The sequence below is a fragment of the Pogoniulus pusillus genome, chromosome 8, assembly GCF_015220805.1.
Source record: "Pogoniulus pusillus isolate bPogPus1 chromosome 8, bPogPus1.pri, whole genome shotgun sequence".
Classification (NCBI taxonomy): Eukaryota; Metazoa; Chordata; class Aves; order Piciformes; family Lybiidae; genus Pogoniulus; species Pogoniulus pusillus.
Genome location: NC_087271.1, coordinates 16,622,783 through 16,647,852, shown reverse-complemented (window position 1 = coordinate 16,647,852; position 25,070 = coordinate 16,622,783). Strand labels below are relative to the sequence as shown.

At 45.6% G+C, this 25,070-nt stretch overlaps 1 protein-coding gene across 5 annotated transcripts in view; it reads left to right on the top strand.

The window, feature by feature from the left end:
* The window catches only part of RAB3B (RAB3B, member RAS oncogene family), a 68,358-nt gene that overhangs the window by 32,369 nt on the left and 10,919 nt on the right, over nt 1-25,070 (top strand). For all 5 annotated transcript variants that reach the window (XM_064147374.1, XM_064147372.1, XM_064147370.1 and 2 more), the window contains one exon: nt 22,518-22,636. In XM_064147374.1, the coding sequence (XP_064003444.1) occupies nt 22,518-22,636 (119 nt within the window). The remainder of the gene's footprint in view (nt 1-22,517; nt 22,637-25,070) is intronic.

Sequence of the window (25,070 nt, the reverse complement as noted above, 5' to 3'; positions counted from 1 at the left end):
ACCACCTGGATGCATTCCTGTGTGAACTGCCCTAGGGAATCCTGCTTTTGGCTGGTGTGTTGGACTCGATGATGTCTGGAGGTCCCTTCCAACCTCTTAAGTTCTGTGATTCTATGACAGCAAAGTGAATGCTGTGCTCAGGATTTCTGACACTGAAGGAGGCCTGTTCTGTGGGAAGCCCATTTACAGATTGGTGCCATAGCATGTCCCAGTGCATGAAGTATTGCAGTCAAGGCCGGTGTGAAAAGAAACAAGAAACATTACTTACTGATTGAATACAGACTGGATTTACCTGCAGGTGGCCAATAGGAGCTTGACAGAAAGTCAGGGCTGTCTACTCTGAGCAAAATGTACTTGTGCTTGGAAGCTGAGTAGAATGCAAGGGAAGCATTCTGGCTCTTGAAACCAGTGTTCTGTGGACAGAAACACCGAAGACAAGCTTCCACAGGAGCTGACATTGCTGCCAGCTGCAGGGGACACCAGAGTGAGCCTGTCCCAGGGCTCAGTCTCAAGCCACAGTCTGCTTCTGGGAGCAGGACCCAACCTCATCAATGTCCAGCTCTCCTTCTGCCGTAGCTTCTTGGTCACCAGTACAAAAGAGACACAGGCAGCGATGACAGAGTGTGACTGAATATTTGTCATGAGGTGACATATAAGAGGACCTGCCTGATATATATGACAGTGGCTTTCTGAAGCTTCTGACCAAGAATGGTTGTCTTGGAGACACTTGTATCAGGGAAGGAGGGACCTGTGAGGGGTGAGGTCCTTTTCAGTGCACCTATAGGGTTAAGAAAGAGCTTTAAACAGCATCATGTCACAAAAAGAGTCTGTGGAGTTCTTCTGCATGTTTGGCCATACAGGCCAGAGGGGAGGAGGAGGAGAGGTTTCAGAATTTCAGGTATATGTGAAACAATCTTGAAAAGGAGGTCTGCCACAGCCTGGTTTATCGAAGTTTGGCGTCTAAGGTAGGGAAGGTGTTTCCTCTTTGGGAAAAGATTCACACAGTTGTACATCACAGCAATTTTGTGTCTGGTTTGTCTGGGTAGCCATTTGCATCAGAAGCTTGTACTGTTCAGACTAGCTGCTGAAACATACTGGTGGCATGAGGTGGTGTGGTGATTTCTCTGCCCCATGGTGAATGAGCACAGGGGCAGAGAAGCATTTCTGTGCCCTGAAGCCGTCCGTTTCTGTGCTCAACTAGCATAAAAATGAGGATCTGCTGAATTGGTGCTTATCAGAATTCTTAAACAACTCTTCTGCCTCTGGCAGTGACACTCGATTATGTTTCTCATTCCTAAGCTTCTTAGAGGTTCAGCATTTATGAATCTCTTCTAATACTGTTTGCCTGACACATTTGGTTAGGCATATGACAGTGATCAGTTGAGAGAAAAACAAGTCTCATTGAGTACAAATTCAGGCTTCTAGTAAGGGGAGTGGAGAGGCAAGCAAAAGTTTTCTGCTGTTTGAAATCAAGTTGGAACAGGGCCATTAAAATAACCAACATGAGTTTAATATAAAAGCTGGGCTGTCTGTCCACTTTCCAGGCAGCTTCGCAGTCCACTGCAGATGCTTTTGTTAGCAGTTACAGTAGGGAGGCTGAGTGGACTGTAGGGTGGCTTGGCTCTCACCTGGTCCCTTGAGATGTGTGAGCACTCTGGTGATGCAATCTCACCTTGGTATTGATTCTGCAGATAAATGTGGGGTGAAAACAAAGGGGGATCTGCAAGGAGCTGTCTGCTCAGTGCTTTCGGTGAATGCAAGGCAGACAGCCTCGTATGGAGGAGGCAATTCCAGTGCTGAGTCTGCTGGTGGCTCCTGCAGCCCCGGGGCTGTCAGAGCTCACTGCTGATCCTCCTGACCACATGCACGCCCAGGCTGGAGGCAGTGCTTCGTAGCCATTCTGAGTTACCTTCCACCTTGGCTTCGGGCCAAAGGGTCCTAAGGGTTCGTGTAACACCAGTGAAGGTCAGAAGCAGTTGCCATTGTAAGCATCTGCACACCAGCTCCACACACCTTGACAGTTTGACAGTAGCCAGATATTTAAGTAGGCAGAGTAAATGATGTCTCTAAATGCCGTCATAGAAGTCTTGCTGAGACTCCAGATAACACTTGGTGAATTGTGATTTCCTAGAGGTCCTGTTGGATCAGGAGGTAAACCCTTGTCTTGGACCCTTGATTTGGCCTAGCCAAGAGAGCACATATGGGTAGGACCAGCATCAGAAAGCCACTTAATTGATCCCTTGGAGCTACACAAGGCTGTTTGAAAATGGCCATGCAGAGATTCTCTGACCATTTTAATGGAAACTGACCCAGTGTTGCTGTTGGATGTAGCTGCAGAAAGAGGCTTTTGACAGCAGCACAGTCTTTTGTCAGTGTACTTTTTGGCCAGCATATGGTACACATTTTAACTGAACACATGGAGAATTAACTAGATTTAAGTTGATTGATTTTGATTACTGACATGAGGATATGCTAACAAGAACTAATCCATCACGTCTAAAAGGCTGTTTGAATTTCTAGCGCAGCTGACATCGTGTTTGTGTGACATGCATGGGAAGGACAAGGAAAAAAGCACTGGACTGTTTTGAAATTTTTCTCAGTGGCTGCTCCTTGATGAGCAGGAGGAGAGGCTTCATTCTGATTGCAGCTTGACAACACATTTCTCTGTCTGTACAAATGAAGAATGTTGAATGTGTCTATCTAGGGTAGACAGCTAGATGTTTTTTGTGTCTCGGGAGATTGTTAATATTGGTAGGTGTAAAAAAAACCCAACAACCCATAAACACCAGACAAAATGCAACCAGCCAAACCCAAAGACCCCTGCTAACCTGGCTGTAGTGTGGAGTGTGTGAGCTCATAGCTTTGAACCTCCACGGTGAGGTGTGTAAAAAAAATCCAGCTACTGGACAGCTGCAGCCTTCTGCTGCTGCACTTTGTGGTGGAACAGGGTAACCCAATACTTCTGCCTGTGGGCCAGCAGGATGTGTTGAAAGAGCAGTGCCAAAGAGCCTCTGGTATCTAGAAAGTTTCAGAAGGAGGTTATACAAATGTGGCTGTGACCTCTCTTTCAAGGAGAGCCTGAGAGAGCTGAGGCTCTTTAGCTTGGAGAAGAGGAGACTGAGGAGTGACCTCATCAATGTTCATAAATATGTAAAGGTGAGTGCCAGGAGGCTGGAGCCAGGCTCTGCTCACTGATGCCCAATGACAGGACAAGGAGCAATGGGTGGAAGCTGAGGCATAGGAAGTTTCATTTAAACATGAAGAGGATTTTTTTTCCCTGTAAGGGTGACAGTGCCCTGGAACAGGCTCCCCAGAGGAGTTGTGGAGTCTCTCTCTCTGGAGATATTAGAGACCTGCTTGGACACATTCCTGTGTGACCTGCTGTAGGTGATCCTGCTCTGGCAGGGGAGTTGGACTGGATGAGTCTTTGAAGTCCCTTCCAGCCCCTGACATTCTATGATTCCTACTAACGATGTGTGAGGATTAGGCATACAGCTCACATCCATGGCTTTGAAAATGGTCTTTTAGCTGTTAATTTACTGGATCACGTTCATTTTGGATGGTTGTTTACATGTTGTGTAGGAAGAAAAAGCATAATATCATGCTGGGGAATTTTTAAGAGAAAGCACATTGTTGGATACAACATCTCGAACCTGGGGCTAGAAAATTCTTCTTGTGAGCTTTCATTTACAGATAGGAAGCCTTCCTGTTGTGTTGTATTGTGTGTGTGTAAATCATCCAATGTCTGAAGCGCTGTTCTTTGTAAAGGAACTAAAACTGGTAACTCACACCTTAGTGTAGCAGTGAAGAAGAAAAGGATCTGGGGGTCCTGGTGGACAGGAGGTTGACCATGAGCCAGCAATGTGCCTTTGTGGCCAGGAGGGCCAATGCCATTCTGGGATGGATTAGAAGGATCATGACTAGTAGGTTGAGAGAGGTTCTCCTCACCCTCTGCTCTGCCCTGGTGAGGGCACATCTGGAATACTGTGTGCAGTTCTGGGCCCCCTAGTTCAAGAAGTACATAGAACTGCTTGAGCCACAAAGATGATGAAGGGAATGGAACATCGCTGTTACGAGGAGAGCCTGAGGGAGCTGGGGCTCTTTAGCTTGGAGAAGAGGAGACTGAGGGGAGACCTCATCAATGCTTATAAAGATGTAAAGGTGAGTGCCAAGAGGATGGAGCCAGGCTCTACTCAGTAATGCCCAATGACAGGACAAGGGGCAATGGGTGAAAGTTGAAGCATAGGAAGTTCCATGTAAAGAGGATTTTTTTATCCTGTGAGGGTGACAGAGCCCTGGAGCAGGCTGCCCAGAGGAGTTGTGGAGTCTCCCTCTCTGGAGATATTCAAAACCTGCTTGGATATGTTCCCATGTGATCTGATATAGATGATCCTGCTCTGGCAGGCAGGTTAGACTGGATGAGCTTTTGAGGTCCCTTCCAGCTCCTCACATTCTGTGATTCCTTCTGTGCTCCCAAAATGTCACTTCAACTTACCTGTGTTGTGATCCTGCAGACACTTCATACACATGTTCTGTTCTAAATACACAGGGTGGAACAACCATCTCCACTCTTCTTACCTCAGGAAATAAAAACGTTTCTGAATGACCAGTAACTTATGTCCTAGCAAGTCAGCTGCTCTCCTTACTGGACACATGCCTGATATTGAGACTCTGAAGTGTTTTCCACCTTGTTAAAAAAATACTCATTTCATCAAGGAGCTGGAGCCTTTATTTATCCAGAGATATGAAGTGATAACCGCACCATTAACAGCAGCTGACCTGAGTGACCTGTGCAGATAATCACTACAGACACAGCTGTTGCAGGAGGAGCAAGAGTGGGCTGTTTTACAGGTCTCTCTGTGCCATGTTTTTGAGTGATCACACTACCCATGCTACCAAGGTGAGCCATACAAGTGATAATTAAGTAGACAAGAGCCTCTTGTATTGAGTCTCCTTCTCTGGAGACTCTCAAGACCCTTCTGGATGTATACGTGAGCTAGATTCTATGGTCCTGCTCTGGCAGGGGTGTTGGTCCCTTCTGACCCCTGACATCCTATTGCTTCTGCTGTGCCCACTATCTTCCCCTGCTGCTGCTGTTTTGGCTTGCTGCTTTGCTACCACTTGACCTCATCCCTATCCCCATCTTCCTGAAGGTTATTATATTCTGTAGTAGTTTATTCTCCTTACACTGATATAAGAAATACAATTTCTTTTTCTTTTTTTCAACTTTCCAAAATTCTGAGTTGTAGTGAATTTACTCTACTGGAGGAGGGATCTGCTGTAACCCATCACATTAATTTTTCCCCATCCTGAGCAGGAGGAGGGGAGCTCTGCTGCCTTTTTTTTTTTTTTTATTTGCTTCCCAAAGTCCCTTGGAGTCTTCAAGGTTTGTTCTCAGACAAGAAAATATCCCCCATGGAGAAGAAACTTGTAGGTAAAGGAAGATGGTGAGTGCCCCCAGCTGCAGCTGCTTTCCTCTGAAGCAGCTCCAAGAGAAGCACAGTGCTTTTTGTGCTGTTAGCAGCACAGCTGGTAGTAGTGCCAGTGAGGTTGCTTTTGGAACTCTGGAGTTCTCTTGCATTCAGACAATGTGATGTGTTGAGGAGATGGAACTCCTGTGAAGGAGAAAGTCCTACTGCCATAGCTAAGTGTGGTCTGGGCAAAGAACAGTGCAGCCTGACTTTCCTGCTGTTGCTCTGTGTTTTGCACGAGTTACTCCTGTGTTGTGAGCACAGCAGCTAAGACCAGGAAGAGGTTTGGTGCTATTCGCTATTTAATCTGCTCCTATCAAGCAGCAGGGTGGCAGCTCCTCATGGATGGAGCAGATGACATGCCTGATATGTCTGATGCAGTTTGTATCTGCTCTTTGGGAAGCACAGCTTGTCAGTTAAAACCTGGATTCATTCTGGTGGATAAGCAGGCAGGCAAGAATGGCAAATGAAGGAAACTCTTAATGCCAGCTGATGACACCCAATGCTTCTTTGTGGCCAAAACGATCTGTATTTTGATATAAAAGAATAGCTGCTTCCAGACCTGGGTTTCTTTTCTTGTCATTTTCCTTCTATATATTATTTCCTTGAAGGTGATTTCCTCTTTCACTTCAGGTAGTACACAATGTAGTCCTGGTTGTGGCTTTGTTGTACCTGTGTTGTCTGTCTGCCACATGCCCCACATGTCTTCTCTGCAAGGATGTTACAGATTTTGGGCACTAGATGTGGCCAGAAGTAATCAATGGAGGTCAAGTAAAAGGTCAGTGGAGAGAGCAGAGTCCTCACCAAGACTGGGGAGAATCCTAGAAGGTGCTGGCGATGCACTCTGTTCTCCCTTGCACTCACACTGCCTGCCATGCTCTCTCTTCTACTTCCCTAAGCTGCTTCTCTGGCACTGTCTGTCCTGCATGATGGGAGGATGCTTTGGAACTGGCAGCAAGTGAATAAACCCTGGATCAGCTGCTGCACTCAGTTGAGATCAGACAAACCCAGGAAACTCCAGCTTCTACAGCAGCATGCCCAAGAGCAGAATCTGGTTCAGATGCTTTGTCTGAAGTTACCTTGGAAAACTGCTTCCAGAAACTATTTTCCTTCCCAAATGTATTGAATTCTGAATAATCAGTGACTCTTTTGACCAAAGAAATGGCAAGAAAAATCCTTTGCTGGTTCTTGCAGCTTCCCACAGAAAAGGATGAATGAGTTTACAGTGGAGAAAGCACAGCTCTGTGTTTGTTGCCTTTAAAGTATTCAATTTTGTGTTGCAAACATGAAGCTGGAAGGAACAATGGTGCCATGGTAACTTGTGTTCTTTTTAATCTTTGAGACAAGATTTTAAACCAGTTTCCCATGGCAATACCAAGCCAATGCAGCACATTCTTCCTGAGCTCCTTGTTTTCTCCTTTATTATAATCACAGAATTGTTTCAATTGGAAAAGACCTTTAGGATAATGGTGTATTTGAGAACCCTCTGCTAGACACTGCTGTTGAAGCTTTGCAATAGCTTCAGCAAAACAAAGATGCTAATTATGAGCATTTTTATTGCTAAGCCTAGTTGATTTTTTTTTTCTTCACTTGTTGATTTTTTTTGTGTTTTAACAAGCCTATTAATACCTGAGCATCCTGACCTAAGCACAGTCTAATTGGGACGTGATGTGAAGCCTGTAATTGAGTTTCTGTTTTCATTAGATAATTTCTTTAATTATATTTCTGTTATTTGCTCCTGAAATTTGAGAATGATGTCTGGGAAATGTCTTTTCACTAACCACATGGATGTAAAGCTGGTGACGACTCTGCTTCTCCAGAGTGTAGTGTTAACTGTCAGTGCAGTGTGTGCACTAATCTGTTAATCACACTTTGAAATTGGTCAACCTTCAGACCATGTTGGAAGCTGACCAAATGGAAAAGCTCCAAGAAGATGCTGCTGCATGCTACAAGCATATGGCACAAAGCATCAAATCCTGACCTGAGTCTCTGGGATGCAAACAGAGCATGAACAAAATGCAGCTTCAGCTTTGCATGTCTTAAGCTTTACCAGATTTCTTTACAACTTTCAGAGTGCTGAGTTTGGCCAAACCTCTGGAGGTGATGGCAGAAACTCTGCACAAAGATTTAAACAAAAAAGAAACAAGACCAAATGAAAATCCCAACAACAAGAAAAAAACCACAACCCAGCAGAATCAGATGTCTCTGATTTCCAATTAAAACAACAGATCTAAGAATTCTTCTCTTCTATTGCAAATTCAATGAAATGGGCACAAGTGCCCCGGGTCCAGAGGAGGTCCACAAAAATGATCAGAGGGTTGGAGCACCTCTGCTATGAGGACAGCCTGAGGGAGCTGGAGTTGTTCAGCCTGGAAAAGAGAAGGCTCTGGGGAGACCAAATAGTGGCTTTCCAGTACCTGAGGGAGGATACAAGAAGGCTGCAAAGGGGCTGTTTACAAAGGCCTGCAGTGACAGGATGAGGGGCAATGGACTCAAACTAGAGAAGAGCAGATTTAGATTGGATGTTAAGAACAAGTTCCGCACCATGAGGGTAGTGGAATTCTGGAACAGGTTGCCCAGGGAGGTGTTTGGGGCCCCATCCCTGGAGATATTCAAGATCAGACTCAACAGGGCTCTGGACCACCTGACCTAATTGAGGGCGCCTCTGCTGACTGCAGAAGGGGTCAGACTAGATGACCTTTAGAGGTCCTTTCCAACCCAGACCATTCTATAAATCCTACACCCTGTGAGATCAACAGCAGTTCTTTCAGCTTACTGACTATGACAAAGATAGTGTCACTTTATCACCTTTGGCTCCTAATGCTCCTCAGGAACTGCAGAAGCAGAGCATCATTCAAGCTCAAAGTACTACCTGAAGACTTGCTCCTGCTGGTCTCTGGCATACCTGAAGAAGCCTGTTCCCTGTCTCGGCAGAACTGCTTGTCCTGTCTTTGCCGTAACAAGGCTTGTAACACCCTGGAATGATCACTGTTACTAGTTCATCCTAACACAAATCACCTTTCAAATGGTTTTGGGTGTTTTTTTGTTTGGGGTTTTTGGTTGGTTGGTTGGTTGTTTTTTATAAGTAAGCCAGCCCTGCCATCGTCTTTTTGTGACGTTCTTTTGGCTCATTTCACTTTGTCCCTTTTCCCTCCACCACAATAGGTCATGAGATTTCTCCTTCCCGGTAGTTCAATCTCTGTTCCAGTGTATTTGTAGTGTTGTCTCTCCCGTTTTCTTTCAGTAGCACAAAAATGAACCTCTGTTGATCATACCTTTAACACCTGCTGCTTTCCTTTCTGCACAAAAATGCAGCCTCTTTCATTTTCAAAGTGATGGAGCAACAGACGTAGCACCAAGGAAAGTGTGGATGAAAGGTTGTTTCTGGCAGTTATCCTCAATAGGCTGCTACAGAAGATAGGACATATGCGGAGGTCACTTATGTTTACACCTTGTTTCAGGAGATAGACTTCAGCTAGTCTGTTCATTAATCAAAAGAAAGCAAACATGCAGCAGAATGTTGCCTGTTCTTATCTGAGAGATTTAACAGGACATTTGCTGTCTGTTGGTAGAACTGGCCTAGTGGATGTAGGGTTGACTCACTGTGGTATCAGCAGTGATATGGAAGGACGCTCTGAGATTAGAGCACTGCATGTCCTTTAGCATCCAAGGCTTGGTGTCTGGATGTTTGACTCAAGAAGTGGCTGTCACACTGGATGAAACATTGCAGTGTATTTATTTACACCATACTTGATGAGGTAGAACCAAGTTACCAACCATCAATTAGGCTAGCACAAAACACCGCTCAACTGTGGCAAACACTCTGTGGAGGATTAGATCTTGGAATTCCTCTTCCCTGGAAGTGTTTAAGCAGGGCCTTTGTACAACCTGGTCTTGTTAGAATGGCGACTGTGGTAGGAGTATCCCAGTGAAACAAAAAAGCATTTCCTGGACTCAAAGTCATTCTGATCTGCAGAAACTGTCACTGGTTTAAATTAACCCACCATGAGGGTGGGTTAACTTAAAACAGTGTGCAAGAGGTCCTCAAACCAAGAAACCCATAGGCACTGGGCAGACAGAGGAGAAGCCCCAAAGGGACCTCACAGCTGCTTACTGAACTGCCTCAGGAGTGCAACAGAGACATCTGCAGCTGCTACACAATAACATTTCTGAATTTAGCATCTGGACTGTGTGGTTGTAGTAGAAAATACTGCAGTAAATGGTAACAAGTTATTTTCTTTGTCTTGTGTTATGGCTGAGCATCATCATGCAGATACTGTTGTGGTTGACAAAGGGCTTCAGTTCCAAGCTTCTATTTTAAGGTGCTTATGACTCTTCTGAAATAGTTGTCCTTTAGCTGAAAGTCTTCCTGTGTATTCTCAGCAGAGATGTGGGTTTACTTGGAAAATTTTACATTCCATTTGGCTGTTGTTTTGTGTTTTTTTTTTAACATTTTTGTGAATTTAAACCAAAGCTCCCTCATGTCACCAGTGCAGACTGGTGTCAGATGGATTTATTGCATGGCTTTTCAATGTGCCATAATAGAGCCTTATAACACAGAGCAATAATCCCAGCATTTGGGAGAGGTATTTCAAACTCTGCTGCAGGAAGACACCTTGTTAGTTTTCTTTGTATTTGCCACCTTGACCTGCAAAAAGAACCTGAAAACTCATAGAGAGTTATGAAATAAGAGACGTTTATTGCAGCGCTGGGTGCAGGCAGGATCACTCCACCAATCCTGCACACCCAATGCTGGCACAAGCCACAGTTTATGTTACAAGAGCATACACATTCATAATAAGAGGTAAGGTTATTACAGTTATTTCTTGTGAGTTCCTTAACATAAGTATTTTCCCCTTCTCTGCCCCAGGGCCACCTCCCTGGTGGTCTTGGATGGTCATCTGGGATGAAGGCCAGCTGTCTTCCTCATAGGGTTTTTTCCATCGTTGATCAGCAGGCTTCTCTTAAATGCTTTATTGGTCTGAAGACAGGATATTTCTGCTTCTCTTTTATTTCCTTCATGCTTTCCTTAGTCAAAAGAATGCAGACCTAGGCCTTTTCAAGATGACCTATCACAGATCTCCAACTAGGAGCTGCAAACAGACACTTCTGCAGAGGTTGCTGTTTAGGTTTGCATATTATCAACTGACTGCTACAAACAAACACTTCTAGGAAGTTCGGTATTTTATAGTTTGCTACAGACATCCTCCAAAATGTACATCTGGTCTGTAAGGCCCTTTACCAGCACTCCTTGATTTTTCTTTTTATCATTCTGATTGATGAGCTTTAGCTTGTTCCTGGTTTTCAGCCTTCTTCATACCTTCTTGAGCGCTGGAACCTTACATGTCTTTGTATTTTGAATGTTCACCTGAATTCAGCAGTGGGGCTTTCTTCTCTCTTCCCACTTGATCAACTCTTAATTTCTGTTGTAAAGACTTTAAGATAATGTATTTATCTATCTATTTATTTACTTATTTGGCATGTGGTTCTTAATACAGATTATGTTTGGTTGTTTTCTTTGTGTCTTGCAGCTGCACTTCAAGTTGAAGTGGTTGTTCTTGCCTCGTGCTTGTAATTTGATGTGGTATTTTGATCTTAGAAATATCTCCGCCCCCTTTCCTCGAATTCCTGAGCACTTTTATCTTAGCATGACCTTCTTGACACGTATCTCTGGGGGGTTCTTGGGAAGGATGAGGCTCAAGTTTATCCCTAATCCAATACTAAATAAACTGAAATCCTCCCTTGATGGGAACAAGCCCTAAGAACGGTGCTCGTAGCAGAGGACTACATTTTCCTGTGACACATAAAGTGACTGCGCTCCATGACCCCTCCCGAGGCGAGCTGCAAGCCTCACCCGCGGCCGTGCAGCCAGGCCGGGTCCGAGCCGGTTCGGCAGGGAGCCGAGGGGCCCCTCTGTCGCGCTGGCTCCCATGCTGGTTGCCATGACATTTGATCACCTAGAAATAGGCTCCGGGAAGTCTGGGTCTTGTTCTGCAGCTCCGGAGCCGGGGATTGCTCTGTTTTGCTTGCGCCTTTGTGGGGGAGGAGGGCGCCGGTAGCCGTCTAATGCTAAGTCACTCGACCTCTCCTTGTTGCTTTCCAGATCAAAGAAGCAGGCTACTGAATTTATACAGATTTGTACCACCGATCAGTCAGCGCCCTCCTCACGGAGCGTGCATTTGTTTTTCGGCACTCGATTCCTGCCGTGTTGAGGCTCTCCTCTGTGCCGCACAGCTGCACGGGCTGGCAGGGCGCTGGGCTGGCAGGGCGCTGGGCTGGCAGGGCGCTGGGCTGGCAGGGCGCTGGGCTGGCAGGGCGCTGGGCTGGCAGGGCGCTGGGCTGGCAGGGCGCTGGGCTGGCAGGGTGTTGGGCTGGCAGGGCGCTGGGCTGGCAGGGCGCTGGGCTGGCAGGGCGCTGGGCTGGCAGGGTGCTGGGCTGGCAGGGCGCTGGGCTGGCAGGGTGCTGAGCTGGCAGGGTGCTGAGCTGGCAGGGCGCTGGGCTGGCAGGGTGCTGGGCTGGCAGGGTGCTGGGCTGGCAGGGTGCTGGGCTGGCCCGCACCGCGGCAGCGGACCCGGCCGCAGCACCTCTCTGCACTGCGCATCGGCACCCCGCAGGCTGGCTGTGTCTGCTCATCCACACCAGCGTTGTGCCAGTTCTTTAGCTCTCGGCCTGTGGTTAATGAATCTGCTTCTTAATCTTAGCTAGTTAATAGTTAATAATCACAGAATCGCAGAACTTTCGAGGTTGGAAAGGAGCTCCAGAGACCGAGTCGGTCCCTCCGGCCCAAGCAGGATCCCCTAGGGTAGTTCATGCAGGAAATGCATCCAGGCAGGTTTTGAAAGTCTCCAGAGAAGGAAACTGCACAACCTCTCTGGGCAGCCTGCTCCAGGTCTCTGTCACCCTCACGGTAAAGAAGTTTCTCCTCACGTTGAGGTGAAACCTTCTATGTCCCAGTTTGTAGCTGTTGCTCTTTGTCTCACTGCTGCTGACCACTGAAAAGAGATTGGCCCCAGCCACTTGACACCCACCCCTCAGATATTTGTACACACTGATCAGATCCCCTCTCAGCCTCTTTTCTCCAGACTAAACAGCCTCAGGTTTCTCAGTCTCTCTTTGTAGGGGAGATGCTCAAGTCCCCAAATCATCCTTGTGGCTCTCTGGTGGACTCTCTCCAGGAGGTTCCTGCCTCTCTTGAACCGGGAAGCCCAAAACTGGAGTATTCCAAGTGTCCACGTGCCCTTCTACTCACCAGGGCAGAGTAGAAGGGGAGAAGAACCTCCTTAGCCCTGGTGGACACACTTCTCTTGCTGCACCCCAGGATGCCATTGGCTCTCTTGGACACAAGGACACATTGCTGGCCCATGCAAAACTTGCTCTCCCCCAGCACTCCAAGGTCTTTCTCTGTGGAGCTGCTTTCCAGCTGGGTAGCCCCCAACCTGTACTGGTGCCTGTTGTTACTCCTTCCCAGATACAGGACCCTGCACTTATCATTAATGAGTGGTTAGCCTTTGTCCAGCATTCAGCCTGTCCAGATCTCGTTGGATGGCAGCACAGCCTGACAAGCTGTCAGCCATCCCCTCCACCTCCCCAGGTTTGTATCATCAGCTATCTTGCTGAGGGTACACTCAATGCCCTTTTCCAGGTCGTTGATAAAGATACTGAACAAAACAAGACCCAGTACTAATCCCTGGTATGTTATGTATTCCCAGTACAAGAGTCCCTTCTCCAGTCTGTGAAGCCCATCCACGCAGAGTGAAGGTGCTTGCTGTGTTGTGGTTCTGCAGAAGCAGCTGCCAGGAAACAAATCACAACCCCAGCACACTGCCAGCTCAAACAGCAGCAGTTTGTATCAAGTTCAAACAACAAAGACATTGTGCCTGATGGCTTACATCAATTACTTAATTCTTTATACTGCTCCATCAATTACCTAATTCGTTACACTGTTAACCTAATTTGTTATACTAAGGTGGGTCCTCTATTTGCATTTAAATTCTCCCACAATAGTGTGTGTAGGGACCACACTGAAGTGTTGATCGTTGTCCAAATCTGTCTCTGGATTACGTAAAGAAGCCATAATGAGGCATTCTTTACAAAGGCTGACAAGAATTTTACCATCTTTAGATACTTATGTTAATGAGTGTATCTTGTTTGTCGTTATTTTAACCTGTGAGATTCTTCTGTCCTGTAGTGTTAAGGGCATTCCATTCTTGTTATCCTAGTTTCAGGCCAGTTCATTTGTATGGTTATTCAACCTGAAAGTCTTTTATTTTATCCTTCTGACATCACTTAGAGTGGTCTAGACTTCTCAGACAATGCTGTGTGTTGAACAGCTCTTCTTTCAGTGGCTGACCACTAGAATTAAAGGATATCCCTGCTCATGGCAGATGGCTTGGACTAAATGATCTTTAGCAGTCACTTCCAACTCAAAACTATTCTGTGATACCTGTGGGACAGCTAAACAGACTATCAAAACTAAAACTGGCAAAAGTGACCAAAATGCTTCTGATTCTAGGATCTCAGCCTCTTAAATTTGTCGTCTTCTTCTTTAATCATAGCATTGATGGTTTTATCACTTGCTCACAGTGAATGGCCTTTCAAATCCATTATACCTCTTGAACTTTGCTGTTTATTTGCAGGTAGGGAAATGGAAGCTGAAAGCGGGGATATGATGTGGATGCTACATGTTCTTATTATTGCCATTTCTGTATTTTTCTTTCAAGATAACTGGATCAGGAAGAATCAAAACATACCAGACTGATCTCCCTATTAATTCTAGGTCGTGAAAAATAATATTTTTCATTTCTATAAGATTTAAGAAATGTACACAGTGAGTGTAATCTTCTTGTGAATGTCTTCATATGATTTCACTTTTGTGGCCACTGTCTTTTAAATACTCTATCAGAGAAACTCATCCTACAAGAAGATGAGAATAGCAGATAATGCTCAGAAGCAAGCAGCTCGATTTCAGTTCCTCCTTACCATTGGACAGATCAGGAAGGGCAACTGCTGCTAATCTTCACTACAATCTCGAGGCACCTGGGAAAATGGAAATAATTTATTTTAACATCTTAGCAGGTCACGAGTAGTAGTGTCAATCAGAGTACCTTGGCCTGATTCCAGCTTGGAAATTACATTCTGCTGAGCAAATGCACCCCATGGCATTTTCAGTGATTCACCTTTTGTCTTACATGGTTTGGAGTTACTGAGCAAAGTTAAAAAGCTGGGGCTTCCCAGCTACCAGGATTGTCTTAGTGGTTGATGTATGAGGTGAACTTAGGCTAACTTTTCCTTCTTGTCCAAAGGCTTCATTCATAAAAGTACTTTAAAAAGAAAAGTAAGGGATTTGGGGCCAAGCTCTTTTCAGTGGTCAGCAGCAATAAGACAAGGAGCAACAGCTACAAACTGGAACAGAGAAGGTTTCTCCTCGACAAGAGGAGAAACTTCTTTACAGTCAAGATGACAGAGCACTGGAGCAGGCTGCCCAGAGAGGTTGTGGAGTCTCCTTCTCTAAAGACTTTCAAAACCTGCCTGGATGTGTTCCTGTGTGAACTACCCTAGGGGATCCTGCCTTGGCAGGGAGGCTGGACTTCTAGTTACACACCTGTTTTACCATTAGGTTTTTCTAATTTAAAAAAAATCTAAATAAACCTTGTCATATCAGGCATTCAGCAGAAGTAGAGTTTGGTTTTAAGCTTTGCCAACGGATGCTTGCTTAACCTTTTTGAATGTGTTGGAATTGTCTGCATCATTTGAACAGTAAGTAAACTTGCTTGATATATACTTGCTAAATACTTAGATTAGGGCCTTCCTGTCCTACTGCTGAAAGACAAAATCACATTAGAGACTAAACTGCCCATTTACAGCCTGAAGAAGGTCATCCAAGGTTATGTTTCTTCCTGGTGAAAACTGGCAAACAATTTTGCTACAGCACAGGAGTTGTACAATTAAATAGACTTTACAGCTGCCATGACTTAAGTTTTTCACGTCTAGGGAAGACTGAAGAATTTGGTTTTTGGAGGTGTTTAATCATAGAATCAACCAGGTTGGAAGAGACCTCCAAGATCATATAGTCCAACCTAGCACCCAGCCCTATCCAATCAACCAGACCATGGCACTAAGTGCCCCATCCAGTCTTTCCTTGAAGACCCCCAGGGACGGTGCCTCCACCACCTCCCCGGGCAGCCCATTCCAATGGGAAATCACTCTCTCTGTGAAGAACTTCTTCCTAACATCCAGCCTATACCTACCCTGGCACAACTTGAGACTGTGTCCCCTTATTCTATTGCTGGTTACCTGGGAGAAGAGGCCACCCCCCACCTGGCTACAATGCCCCTTCAGGTAGTTGTAGACAGTAATAAGATCACCCCTGAGCCTCCTCTTCTCCAGGCTAAACATGCCCAGCTCCCTCAACCTCTCCTCATAGGATTTGTGCTCAAGGCCCCTCACCAGCTTTGTTGCCCTTCTCTGGACATGTTCCAGCACCTCAACATCCTTCTTGAATTGAGGGGCCCAGATGAACTCTGGAGGTCTCTTCCAACCTCTGAAGTTCTGAGTTCTGTGATTCTGTGCAGTGCCTCAAGAGATGCTCAGCCACTGAGTTGCAGGAAACAGCTTCAAAAGAGTGCATGTATGGAGCAAGACTGAGCCCTCTGATGACTGAGCAGACACTGGTGAGCTTGTGTAGGCTGTGCATGTACTGAAAGCCTCTTTTAATTTCCTTCTCCGTGATGGGAACAGGTAGTGTGGAAATGTTAGAGAAAACAGGGTGGTAGGAGCTTCTATACAGGGTAGGCAAAATGGTATGGGAAAAGTGAAGCATCTGCAGCTAGTGGTACTGTAATTATCCAAGTCTTCTGGTTTTACTACCTTTAAAGAGTTGAAGTGAAGCTAGCTAGAGTGGGGAAGTGTTTAAGGAACACTTTGTAAGGGCAGAGCCTTTTATCAAAAAAAGGCAGGTGTTTTGTGTTGTGGTTGTTTTGGTTTTTTTTCACAACAGAAATGTTTTGCTGCGCATTGCTAATACTGCTCAAATGAGACTGCCTCTCAAGGCACCTAAATGTGTCTGAGTAGGTTTCTGTGGCTCTTGGGCAACAGGAGCATTCAACAACAAGAGATGAAAAAAACTCATGCTTAATGTGATCTCTTGAACTGGAGCATTTTAATCAGAGCTGAGCTCTGAAGGAACCAGGTGTTATTTTGCTCCTGGCAGCAAATGAAACTTCACACGCTTTTGATGACATCACGTCTTTTCCACGTCTTAACCAGTGACTCATCTTGCTTGCCTGTTTGTTCCTATTTCTAGCTGCCAGAAGGAACAGTAAGCTCAGTATTATAATTTTCCTGATAATGATACATACTTGTCTGCCCAAGGCCTTTGTCTTCACTCACCTTTGTGCTTGTTGGTGGGTTGTTTTTCTTCCCCCTCCTCCTTGTCAAGGTGACTTTTATTTAGCTGATTTTATGTGGCTTCCACTCAAAATGTTGTCTACTTTTGCAAAGGAAATGTTTGTGTGTGTATTACTGTGACATCCTGGAGCTCCAGGTGCAGAGCTGAGCCCTTCTGCACTGAGCATTGGGCAAATGCATGGCGAAGGAAGTGTCCGCGCCAGAGTCTGTAATGTGTGTCCTGACGTGAAGCAGTGGGATGGGAATCACAGAATCACAGAACCTTAGAGGTTGGGAGGGACCTCCAGAGATCATTAAGTCCAACCCCACCTGCAAAGGCAGGATCCCCTAGGGTAGTTCACACAGGAATGCATCCAGGTGGGTTTTGAAGGACTCCAGAGACGGAGACTCCACAACCTCTCTGGGCAGCTTGTTCCAATGATTTGTCATTGTAAAGAAGTTTCTCCTCATGTTGAGGTGAAACCTTCTAGGTTCCAGTTTGTAGCTGTTGCTCCTTGTCCTATTGCTGCTGACCACTGAAAAGAGATTCAGCCACCTCACAGCAGACATCCACAACGTTAACCAACACAACTAGAACTGCTGGAGGTCAGGAGAAATTTAACCCTTTGCATTGTAACAGCCCAAAAAGGTAAGGAAGTGCTGTCTCTGAGCAGCTAGCCAGGCCCAGTGAGAAAGGCATAACAGGGTAGCAGCAGAGAAGGCTGTACAGACAGTTTGGGAGGTCTGCTGGAAAGTGGGAAGAGAGATGAATGAGAGAGATTCTAGATGGCAGAATGGCACTCTCAGTGCTCACAGCAGAGATCAGTATAGCTCCCTGAATCTCAGTGTTTTCTCACTTGTGCAGAAGGGAAAGCAAACAAGTCTTGGACATGAAGAGGTTAAGTGTTACCGAGCCCCAGGTTGGCCTGCAGCAGAGGAATCAGCCCTCTGCCTTCACCGTGTGCCTTTATTTCTGCTTATCCAGCTTGTCTGTCATGCAGAGAAGAGCTGAGGTGACCTCAGTGCAAGAACAGAAAGGGAGTGAGATGTTCCCCGATACGTGGGTATTTAACAGCTTGCTGCTCACTTAACCACGAGGTCCTGAAGTCCGTTATCCTGTCTGCAAGGCTGACCAAACTCTGAAGAAGGAGCAGAAACCTGTCCTGGAGGTGCCAGCACCAGGAGGGAGAGGCCTCTCCTTCACCAACAGTCTGGGCAACAGGTGACTCTTGTCCTTACATAATAGTCTTTTTAAAACAAACACCACTGAAGCCAATCACCAAAACCAAACCATAATCCTTTCAACAAAGTGAAAGGCTTATTTCTTTGGAGGCTGTTAGTCACATATGCTGCTAAAACTGCCGTGGTACTGAGGGGATTAAACCTGGTACAGATGAGAAGTTTCTGTGACATTTTATTTGGAACAAAGGACTTGTGGCTGGAAAATCTTCCTTAGAAGAGTGACGGTTCAGAATCAGGGATTCTTATTTTTCAGACCTGCAGCAAAGAGCATTTGTAGTGATTTAAAAACTGGAATGTATTTATTCCTGTGAAAGTACCTCACTGCTTCTGCTGACAGCCAAGTAAATTCACAGTAAGATCTCAGGAGTAGAGGGCACCTGCACGTAATGCAAATGCATTTAGGTCTTTCTCTTCTCTGATAAATGCTGAATTTTTATTTGCTCATTAATGTGAAAGCTTGGAGTTTTTGTTTCAAGCTACCAAAGGCCTGGTGGAGGTTTTCAATTGTTTATATCAAGGACAGGCACATAGGTAAGCTACAGAAGAACAGAACTGTTAGCATCTTACTGTAAATATACCTCACAGGGAACCTTCTGTGCCCAGTTTGTTGCAGGCAGCCTTTCTGATTCCTTACTGGAGACAGCCAAACAGGCTTCTGGATGCTGAAGGCTCAGACTAGTCTTCATAGGCATTCGGCTAGACTGCTAATTAGAGCTAGACCGTGCTTCTGCTGATCCCTGCCTGTGCCTTCTAATGAGTTTGTGGTCTACCTGAAAATCTTGCCAAGAACTAGGGGGGTGAGAAGGGAGCAGTCTACATCAGTTGCTTTCTCCTTCATTAGATGATCGTCTTGCGCATAACCCCCCTAAATACCCAACTACCTAAGGTTTGTGGTGTTTTAAACTATTTAGAGGCAGCTGCTGGAAATGCTGAAGATTTTGCACTTTATTTATGCCGAAGTGTCTGAGGGGGAGGGGTGTTCACTTGAAGCTAGCATAAAATATGTTGGGAGCAAAGAAAATTAAGCCAGTTTATCGCTCTCTAAGACGTTAACGTAGCCTGAGGAAAAAAAATATCACTTCAGGGTGATATTACAAAGCACCAAATGGATTTGGAGAAAGGCAACTAAAGCCCTTTAAGGGGAGATGACATGCTCTTTACCTGCACATAAAACCGAGCCAGGAATCCAGCAGTGACTCACATCAAGATGAATCACATCTCTGCCTTGCAGCACAGGCTACAAGGAAAAGGTTATGAATAAACTTTACATACCATGAAATATAGAGTGCCTTTTCCTGCACACACTCCCTTTGGTAACCTGAGAAGGCTCCTCTGCGATGAATATGCAAATTACCTTCCTAATGAGGTAAATGCATTGTCCACCGAGAAGAGCAAAGGCGTGCAGCCCTTGGGGGCTCTCCATTTCCTGCGAACACATCGCTGCCTCTTGCAAACTAATCAGTCAGGGCTCGCCCACGCACAGGGGATCGCAGGCAAAATGCTGAAACCACCAAGCCAGAATTAGGGAATTTCAGAGCTTTCAGGCAGTAGCAGAGTTTGGTAACTCTGTGGGCTGAGTTCGGTTCCTCACTGAGCTGCTACCAGGACGGGGTTTGGAAGGCACTTTGGAGACCCTTGAGGCTGTTTATCCGGGACAGCCTGGCTGTGCATCCACAGAGCAAACTTCTTGTTCTGAAACACCATGAAATTTCTTTCAAAACCATTCCGTGTGTAGCTAGGCAATGTTCCTTGCAGTTGCTGCTTGGTCGCAGCCTCATGCCCGAAGCCAAAAGGAATCCTAGGTAAACACAAAATAGGAGATGAGATTTGAGAGACAAAAGCTGGGAATGCAGATGTAAAACAGTGACAGTTAGCATGAGCAAGGAAAAGGCCTGACCTCTTTTTGTTGGTTGCAGAATCTGGCAAGTTACTAATTTAGGTCTTTCTCCTAATGAGGCATGGAGTAAATCTCTCTTCTTGGGATTCTTGGATGCTGGAAAGAGATAAGCATTGCACTTAAGCTTTTTTGCCTTTTTTTTTTCCCTAGCTAAAGTGTGCTTAAGGTCTCTCTTCACTTTACTGACTGTACTGGGGACACTTGTAAGAATGCAGCTTTGGGGGTGCTTTCCCCCAGATCTGATCAGAAGTCAGCAGAGTTACCATGAGCACACTCAGGTGTGGAGGCCAATAAGCCTCCTGTCCATGTGAAAGCAGCTTAAAATGAAGCAGCTGTCAGACTAAACAGAGGAATGCTTCGATGCTGACACCTTCCCCACCCAGAAAAGTGCAGGTAGGGTGTAAGTGTGTTCAGCAGCTGAGCCAGGGCTGTGGCGTCAGTGAGAACCAGAGTGCTCTCTGATACGTTATAGCAGTGCCAGCAGAAGTGGTTGCTCAGCCTATTCGGTGTGGTCCACCACAGGAGGTTGGAGCCAATCTCTCCTCGGTGATGCTCAGTGACAGGACAAGGGGCAGTGGGTAGAAATTGAGGCATAGGATGTTCCATGTGAACCCGAGGAAGAATTTTTTTTCACTGTGAGAGTGACAGAGCACTGGAACAGGCTGCCCGGGGGGTTGTGGAGTCTCCCTCTCTGGAGATATTCAAGAACCGTCTGGATGCATTCCAGTGTCATCTGCTTTAGGTGATCCTGCTCTGGCAGGGAGGCTGGACCAGATGGTCTTTCAAGGTCCCATCCAGCCCCTGACATTCTATGACTATTTCTCAGCCTTACTGTGATCAGCCAGTGGACTACCCCATCTTGAAATAAATGCACAAATGTCAAGGAAAAATCCCTTATTTCCCCAGAAGATTAGTGCAGAAACAGCAAGATTCCTGCTGCATAATCTCTGCCCTGGGAAACTGGCAGGGTGTTATAGGTGTGGTTAGTCTCATGGTGGTGCAACAGGCAGAACCTTTTAAGAATGCTGCAGGGAGCTTATTTTACAAGATTTGTCCTCCCACAGAGAGCCTCTGTGCGACTCTGGTGCAGAACAACAGGTGACCATTGATGTTTTCCCCACTGACAGACTGGCTAGCATGTGTTCTGGAAGGGCCAGCACCATCTCATGCGATCAGCAGTAACACAGCTCCATGTATGGGAATGATGGACAGGAGGATTTTAAAGCTGAGCAGTTTTCCACCCACTGCCCATGTTTTTTTTTCCCAGGGTTGTGGTGATGTGCTGTTTCTGATCAGAAACTGGGTTTGTACTCCTGAAAGAGAGCTCTGCATGGATTTATTTCACTCTTGCAACTAGCTATAGGAATATTAAGTCCTATTTTTTTTTTCCTCTGGAGAAGAGAAACTTTATAGTCACATTTTAAACCAGTGGCAGTAAACGCTTTCTTAAGTGTGGAGTTTGGAGGACTATAGGACCATTCATTTCAGAACTGCTAACCTATAAGAGTAAGTTGTAGTCAACACCTTATGCTGGACCTGTGCTTTAAAGATAAGGTCTTTTGCCTCCCTGCAGCTGCTTCAGAGTTGCCATTTGCCAAAAGCTGGATGAAATGTGCTTGTTCAAATGACAGAGACCTCCCCAATTAGAGAGACACTAGACACACAACTTTCTTCCTGAGTTCAGATGACAGTCTAGAGGGAATGGATTGGCTGCAGGGCTGCTGATCTGATATAGAAGTGTTCCTCAGTTGAAGAGCAGACATCCAAAAGAGAAAGAATAAATGCTGTTGGCAGTTGAATTGTTTTCTAGCTGTCACAAGTCTTTCGAAATTCTTCTCTTGTATATGCCAGAGTTTCTCCTTTGTGCTGCCAGGCTGAACACAGAAATGACAGCTGCAGGTTAGAGGTGTACTACACCTCTCTGTAGGTAAAAAAGAATGAGGCTGAACCAACAGAAAAGGATTAGTAAATCCCAAATGGGTGTGTGCACCTCAGGCATGACGACTGGGATATTCTGCAATTAATTTGGTTTGTAGAATAATTGTCATGGCATCAAATGGTTCATTGTTGTCTTCAAGCTTAGGGTAAGAAGGGAGTCACCTGCAGCATCTACTTCAAGGTCATTTTCCCGACTGGGACATGAAATTGCAACACTTAATGCCTTTTGCCCAGTAGTCCTGCTCTGTTTTCTGCTGCTTCTGCTTTGAAGTGCCAGCTTTCAGTGAACTCTGCTACCATTTCATTATTGCACTGAGGCTGAGGCAGGGAAGAACAATTAGAGGGTTGTCATCTGTGGTATTTTTTTTAATAGTACATGTGTCAAACTGCATTTAACAAATCACCACTGATGCAGAAGCCAAATTAGTGCTAAAATGTAAGTCAAGTTTGTTTCAATCTGGAGCAAATGAGAATTCTAAAGTGTATTTATAACAAAAAGTGGTTGCCTTAGTTTAGATATAGGACCTGCCTGCAGCTCCTGCTTCTGAGAAGTCTTCAAACAGAGGCATTCCTTTCTGTTGCAGGATACAGCTGGACAGGAGAGGTACAGGACCATCACTACAGCCTACTACCGAGGAGCAATGGGCTTTGTGCTGATGTACGACATCACCAGCGAGGACTCCTTCAATGCAGTGCAGGACTGGTAGGAAATATTCTTATTGCTGCCTTTGGCTGGGAGGGGGCTCTGCCAGTTCTCTCCTCACAGTTGGCTGTTGAGAACGTTGGGCATCCCACTCTCCACAGTGCTTTGCATCCTCGGATTCTTACCTCTTTATCTAAACTCTGGGAGAAATAATGTGGGTTTTAAACTCGCCTTAGAAGAAGTCTTACGGCTTCAGTTCAATGACAATTTTCATATTCAAAGCTAGTAGCATAGTAAAGCAGGGGTTGCTTTTTAAATGTCTAATTCTCATAAAGCAATTAAATCCTTTCATGTGGTATTTGGGCTTAGGAGGTCTCTGCCTATGCTGCTGAAGCAATCCAGTTTAACAGTGGTGGTTTGAGTCAAGTTTCATATGAAATCTAATGTGGCTAAGTCTTTCCAAACTGCCTTAAAAAGCTTGGGGGGTATTTTTTAAATTGTTTTGTTGTTGGTGGTGGTTGGTTGGGTCTTTTTGAAACTGCAAATGTAGACACATGAAACATCATTCACCTTGCATAAGTTGAGATAATTTTAAAAAATCTAACTTTACCTATTTAAAACCTGTGGAATTTAAGTTAGTTGTAGTTGTAATAGCAGAAGGAAGATCAAGGACTAGACAGAAAGCCAACGTTACTTAGAAGGGGCCTGTCTGCTGCCACTGACTACAGAAAGCAACTGAACAACTCTGTAGGGCAGTGCTTGGGGTGGAGTGGTGGGATGAGGGGGTGAAGGAGTTCCCTTTTCACACTTGGAGGCTTTCCTTGAAGTTCATGCCATGGGAAGAAATGTCCCTTCTCACCCCACACTGTGGTCTGCTTTTGGAAGCGGAGCTGTGGCCCAGACCTTCTTCCTGCTCTTCTGCCCTCCAGAGCAGTGTACAGAGCAGGAAGAGCAGTGGTCCTCCCACAAGAGCTAGACCAGGTCATTGCTGTGGCCACAGACAGTGCCTGCAGCCCCCTCAGTGGCAGCTGATGGGACAAGTTTTCTCATCTGGGATCCAGCATGATGCCTGAGGTGGAAACATCTGAACTGCTGCGATGAGGCAGTGAGCACAGGCACAGCCCAGATCTCAGAAGGCTGGATGGACCCTGTTGCTGGAGCTCTTATTCCAGCATGGCATCCTCGCAAAGGGATGACAGTTTTGTGTAGGAAAAGCAGGACTCTGGGAGACTGGGGGAAGGCTGTGTTTAACCTCAGCAGTGGTACACCTCTGCCTACCTGCCCTCAGATGTCCTGCAGTCATTTCTGCTTATCACCCTGGTGCTGTGTGCTGCAGGTAGGTGTGCTGGGTTAGAGAGAATCTCTCCCCCAGTAAAATAAATTCACTACAACTTAGAATTTTGGGAAGTCAGAGAAAAAATGAAATTGTATTTTTGTACAGTTTAAGTATAACAGTACAAGAAGAATAAAATACTACAGAAATATAATAACCTTAAGAAGATGGGAAAGGGGTCAAGCAACAGCGAAGGAGGAGCCAAAACAAAGGAGTGGTGGAGGAAGATAGCAGCAGGTGCAGCAAAAGCAGCAAGGGGGAGCTACTGGCTGTGCCTCCAGACATAAAGTTTTTGATGCTCCAGTGAAATTATATTAACTTATCCATTGTTGCCATTTTATGGCCTATCCCTGGAATATTCACCTCTCCACTCAGAGACTGCAATACTCTTCCACTTCTAAGTTTCTCTATTCCCCTTATTTTTAAATCTGAGCTAGACATCTAGCTCAAACGGCCACAATAGGGATGGTCAAGCATGCAAAGAAAGGCAGTGCAGTGGCTAATGTAGCCTCCCAAGCCCAATAGATTGATTGGCAATGATTCCAGTGACCTCCTGGGAGCATGTGACATATGCTGGCCATGGAACTGGCTCTTAGCATCCAACTCAGTCTGGCTTTTTGTTGAATATTGTTGTATACCCTCTTAACATAGGCTGTGACTTAAAAGCCACAGCAACGTGGTTTGTTGTTTATAGGACTTTTGCCTTCATCCAAGGCTGCTCACAATTTGTTCTCATGACCAACTCATCTATCTGTTTGGCTCCTCTCCAGTCCTCCTGAACCAAAAAATACCAAATCTCAAGGTCCCTTCCAGGCCCTGACATTCTGTGATTCTATCTATGAGCTGCCACTGGGAGCTACTATTTTAAAGTTTGCACAGGTGAAATTTAACCTTGTACTGGAGATGTTCTAGCATCAAAGGCAATGGTGCAAGGGTGCAAGAATTAGGAAAGGTCAGGTTTGTGTATCTGTGGAAGTTGGACTAGATGACCTTTAAAGGACCCTTCCAACCCAGAACATTCTGTGCCTTCACGTCTTCCTGTGCTACAGGGGCTTCATCAGTGTCTTTGCTAAGAGCACCTTGTCAGCCTAAGGGCAGAGGTGACTCATCCCTGTTGGTGCTTACCCTGTGTCGGGAGTGTTCCCAGCCGCCAGTGCCGAC